The sequence below is a fragment of the Formica exsecta genome, unplaced genomic scaffold, assembly GCF_003651465.1.
Source record: "Formica exsecta isolate Colony F162 unplaced genomic scaffold, ASM365146v1 scaffold149, whole genome shotgun sequence".
In the NCBI taxonomy this organism is placed as follows: Eukaryota; Metazoa; Arthropoda; class Insecta; order Hymenoptera; family Formicidae; genus Formica; species Formica exsecta.
The window spans coordinates 1,102,476-1,107,875 of record NW_021848818.1 but is presented as its reverse complement, the minus strand read 5'-3'; the positions used below and the strand labels follow the sequence as shown (position 1 = coordinate 1,107,875).

The 5,400-nt window shown below is 37.2% G+C and overlaps 1 protein-coding gene across 1 annotated transcript in view; it reads left to right on the top strand.

Annotated features, from left to right (window-relative positions):
- Window positions 1-2,451, top strand: part of LOC115246365 (DNA methyltransferase 1-associated protein 1) — a 4,914-nt gene extending 2,463 nt beyond the window's left edge. The window contains exons 2-6 of the mRNA XM_029825136.1: window positions 1,235-1,565; window positions 1,647-1,788; window positions 1,882-2,036; window positions 2,138-2,287; window positions 2,431-2,451. Of these exons, the coding sequence (XP_029680996.1) occupies window positions 1,235-1,565; window positions 1,647-1,788; window positions 1,882-2,036; window positions 2,138-2,287; window positions 2,431-2,451 (799 nt within the window). The remainder of the gene's footprint in view (window positions 1-1,234; window positions 1,566-1,646; window positions 1,789-1,881; window positions 2,037-2,137; window positions 2,288-2,430) is intronic.
- Window positions 2,452-5,400: the final 2,949 nt, after the last annotated feature.

The following is a 5,400-nucleotide window of genomic DNA, read 5'->3' as shown; positions in this document are numbered from 1 at the left end:
CGCTCTCTAGCTTATCTACTAAGTAGTAAACGCTATAAGAAAAGTTTAAATGCGTATGTCATTGCGTCGTTCGTGTATGCTACGTACATCTTTGCGCGTACGGAATATATATCTGAATGTCTTCTCACGCGAAATATATATGATTGATACTACTCGAGAGTTAGAGCTGCCTCGCGCGCGTAGAATCGCGTCGAATAGCGATTGACAGATGTATGTACGTATATCGAATACGCGACCGTTTGAAGAAGATGCCGCTGTCCTTGACGTGTTGTTCGATTTTTTAAAACGAGAGACTGAGACTTAACGATAAAGTTTACTGTCGGTGCACGGAACTTAAAATAATGGAACGGAGAGGTACAATAGTCGCCTCCTAGGAACGTTTTTACATACCGAACAGTTCAAGTAATCGTAATGGGAGTCTGATCCAAGATCCGAAATCGAAAAACAAAATTATCGACACTGTGTCGTCTAACGATCCTGTCCCGCAGGCATTTAAAACGCAACGAAATACTCTCGTTTGTCGCGCAATTTCGCTAATAATGACAATAATAACCATCTCTTGTGCCCGCTCTCGCGTGTCCTATGACAATATTATGCATTAATATATACGTATATACAATGGCGAGATGTGGGGGGAGCGCTCTTTTTTTTTTCTTCTTTATTCTTCACCATAACAAGAGATGTGACATCGACGTGCGAGGATCTTCGCAGGCTCGAGCATTCAAACGTGCTCCAATCCGATTTATTCACGCCACCGATTCATTGAGCATCGTCTGATATTGTCGAGCCTTTAATCACCTCGAGCAATTAATTATGCCGCGGTACAATAATAGATACGCCTATAACAATAATGTCGCAGTAACCACGATCGTAGCATAATGATACTAATCGTCCGCAATAGGGTATGTGCACGCAGAAAATAGAGCGCTGAGAGATGAATCCATTGCGATACTTTTACTTATCCCTGCGCAATCTAATTTGCAAATTGTAATTGGATAAATAACTATAGATACGAGTATGTCCAGGTGTGTGATTAAAAGAATCAGCGGTATTTTTTTTTATCGGCTTTATATATCTCTCTTAATTAGAACGTTTATCGCATAATGTTCGCTCTCAAGTTTAGCTGAGAAGTAATTATTACTTTAAATCTCTCATAACGCGTTTTTATATACTCTCTGAAGATTATTTTTTTTTGGAGGTTTTGAATGTTAGCAATTAATAAGTAAATGCTTAGATATTATCAGGTGTGCGCTGCATTGACAAAGGCAAAATCCCACACTGACAAGGTATATATCTTTGATGCTGAACATGAAAAGCGTAGAAAAGAACAGCTAAAGAAGTTGTTTGAACGTACTCCTGAACAAGTAGACGAGGAACAGACTCTACTTGCTGAATTACGCAAGATTGAGCAAAGAAAAAAAGAGAGAGATAGAAAAACGCAAGATTTGCAAAAATTAATTACAGCAGCTGATCATCAAGCAGATCCCAGGAAGAGTGAGAGAAAATCTTCCAAAAAAAGTAGCAGTTCTTCTAGGAATAGACCAAACAAAACTGATACTTCCCATGTAAATGCTACAAAGTTTTACTCTTTTATATGTAGTACATTTATTTGCAAAGTGCTTGTACAATTTTTTAAAATTTTGTAGGCAGTGGAATCAGCTGGAATTAAATTCCCTGATTTCAAAAATAGTGGTGTTACTCTTCGTTCTCAGAGAATCAAATTACCAAGTAGTCTTGGTCAAAAGAAGATGAAAGGCATTGAACAAATGCTAAATGAATTAAAATTAGGTAAGAAACTATAGTTTATACTTTTTATATTGTATTTCTTGTACAATTTTAAAATTGGGAACAAACCAATATAAACTGGTGTTTCTATTATAGAATTGAATCCACCACCGACGGAACAGATATGTCAGCAATTTAATGAACTACGTAGCGACATAGTTTTGCATTATGAATTGAGAAGCGCGTTGTCGACATGTGATTATGAATTACAGTCTTTAAGGCACCAATATGAAGCATTAGCACCAGGAAAGGTAATTGTCAAGTGTCATATTTTAAATGGATATAATTCCAAATAATATCGATAATAATCGATTTTGAGCTTTACGCATCTGATGCATCTTTCTCTTTTCAGACTTTAACAATACCAGCAGCACTCCTGCCAAAAACAGAACCTGAAGTTAAAGCAGATATCATCGATGTTGTTGGATCGCCCAGCATGCCCAGTATTACTCATTTTTTTTTTTTTTACTTGCGTAATTATATAATGGTGATAACAACAACGGTAAGAATAATTTTATAACGAAGTAAGAGAGAAATTTTTACTAACGAAATGGGATAAGAGAGCGGTATAACAGCATTGGTATATTTTATAGTACGTTGATAACATCTCAACTCTCTCTTAGATGATTGATTCTTTTCTCTCAGGAACTTCATATAAGACGTTAATGCTAACAAAAATATTGCCAATTCTAAATATATTCAATTACTCGATCCAATTATATGTATATTGCGTCGCGTTAAAACTGAAGAACAAGAGTTATAATGCGAAAAAGATACTCGTTCTCTCTTTCTCTCTCTTCTGTAGAGATTAATGCTGAAAAAGAATCTATACTGCATGTATCGTGATATATGTATAATAGAATCGAGCGAGACAAATATAGAGCTCGATCGTTCATTAACTTAGTAAATATCTTTGTTTTTGTTGAGTTTATTGAATAGTAATGCGGGATAGATAGAATGTAAACTCTCTTGTTACTTGATTATTGTCGACTGTGTATCAATAAATACTCGCGAATCAAAGTTTTGAAGAGTCAGAATATTCTTATACAATATTCAGCGTTAAAGCGAGATCTTTGGAAACTTTGAAGAATCGTTCGCATGACTTTAATTTAACGCTATCGTAACGTTGCGCTTCTTCCAACAATCGGTTTTTAACTGACTATTTAATATGCAATTAATACATAGCGAAAACTTCTCTCTCGAAGAGTATTCTAAATAAATATCTACGTTAATTCGAGATGTTGTATAACGTAGCTTCTTTTTTTCACTCGTTTTAAGTACTTTCTGTTGCATGATACAGCATTAAAATTCAGGTAAAGAGTGACGTAGGCAAAGGTGTACCTTCGTAAGAATCGGATTTAATCACGCAAGAAGTATTTCTGCCGTTCGAGGCTGCTTAATATCGCAGCTTCTCTAAAGGAGCCACGCGCGCCAAGAAGATACACAATCTCCTTCGGATAATAGCGTGTAAGAGTGGAATTTTTCTGTTCTACCGCGCAAGACTCCGCAGGAAAGCGTTGCCAAATGGCAAAAGTGGAGAAATGAGCGGTTAGCATATAAAGGGAGTAGTGCAAATCCGCGACAAGCCATACGCCGTACTTTATTAAAGAGCGTCACCCACAGATAGCGTAATTTTCATTACGAACAAGTAGAATGAGTTTAAACGGACATCATCTCATTACGGCGTCGCCGTTTTAACGCATCGGGGAGTCATGTTTGCACTTTGATCGTGAAAAAATTTGCAGTTGCGAATAATGTAATCCCTTTTATTTTTGCTTGGAATAAATCGTGTAATATCTCGTTATCGCGGAACTTAATACCTGTCTTAATCGTCAAATTATTTCACAATTGTGATGAACGTAAAGTAAATGGATGCAGAAAAAAATTTAGATGTATTGTCGCGATTGTTATTATTCAAGTATAAATTCCAATTTAAATTCGAAAAAATTACTATCACTTAATACTCGATCGTTGCCTGTTAAAATCATTAGAACCTTTAATTAATTTTAATCTTTAAATAAGACTTTAAACGTGACTTTTTCTAAAATTGTCCACAATGCGTTAAACGGATATTGCATCCTTTTTCCTCTCATATCTCCATTGTCAAAATTGATATTGCGAATTCTTATCGTAACAATTTGTATTAATAATTTATTTATATTAATAAAAGTCCGTCAATAAGTTCCGTCACCGCCGTGGCTTTTCTCGCGACGAAAGCAAAAGAAGAAACGGAATTGAATTGCAAAAAGATCACGAGGGAAGCGTCGCGATTGACGAGTAATTCGACTTAATTGTATATAGCATTAAGTGTGTATATAGAATACGCGCGTTTGTTTATTATATCCCTCTCGCTGTCTCATTTGCTTGTTTTGGACACTCGCGCGTATATTTTAGTTTTGTCGTTAAAAGATTTCCTCTTTCTGCTTGTGTTTTTTTGCTTTTTTTTTTCGCATAACATGTAACATGAGAAATCGTATTTTACTCGTTAAAGACATCCCTACACAACATGGCTACGATAATGCGTAATGGATATGTGCGCAAGTGCGTGTGACGAGACTGACGGTAAGAGACGAAAGGCTGCGATGGTGGAGGAGGAGGAAGAAGAGGAAGAGACCAGGGATCGCGAGGGTGGAGGAGATAAAGTGTACGCACGTGCGCACATAGGCACACGTTTAAGGTATATGTATAGATTCTGTATATATTCAATCATTGATTTTCGTTAAGTAACTAGCTTTTTCGAGTATGTATATATATACACATAGATATATGTATATATACAGAACATATATATGTGAATATATATATATATATGTATATATTTGCAATTAGGTAATAATTAATATATGCGTTCAATCACTCCGTCTCTCGGAATTCGCACGAGTTTACTCTCTCTCTCTCTCTCTCTCTCTTTCTCTCTCTTTTCCTTTCGCGCTCTCGAGTGATCTCTCGAACTGTCACTCTCGCACGCATTTCACACGCATCCCTCGAACAGGCCACGACTAGAGTGCCCTACCTATGCTACGGCGCTATGGTAGACAACAACAAGTAATATCATTATCCTAAAACTTCTGATCTTTTTCATTTTCGCTTGTTCTACTTTCGTATCCGCGTATATATGCCGTAAAAATGTTGTATATAATAATATTAATATTGTTATATATTCTCTTCGTTCTTTTTATTGCACACGCGATGTCGTGCCCGTTGACGTCAGCGCCGTAAGCCGGTCCGACTGATCCGCGCCCCCCCCCCTCCCTGTTCCCTTTGGACACAAAAATCGTTGATCATTAAGGCGTCGATCATTAACAATGATCCTCCCGAGAATGCTCCCGCTCGTCGTCTTGCTCTCGATCTCGGGCGTCAAGTGAATCACGTTCGTCATTTGACGCACGAGTGGCGGAGCGGCCTGGAACTCCCGACGCTGACCCCCCACGGCTTCTCCTTAACATTAGCGTGTTTCTTTTTTTTTTTTTTTTTTTTTAATGGTATCTTTTTTGTCCATCATGACTTTTTTTTTTATGTTTGCGATTAGTTCCGTTATACTCGTTAAACTCGTACTCTCGGTTACGCGATCTCTAATTTTAAGCTGAGATTCGTCCCGCGCGAACTTTCGAACGT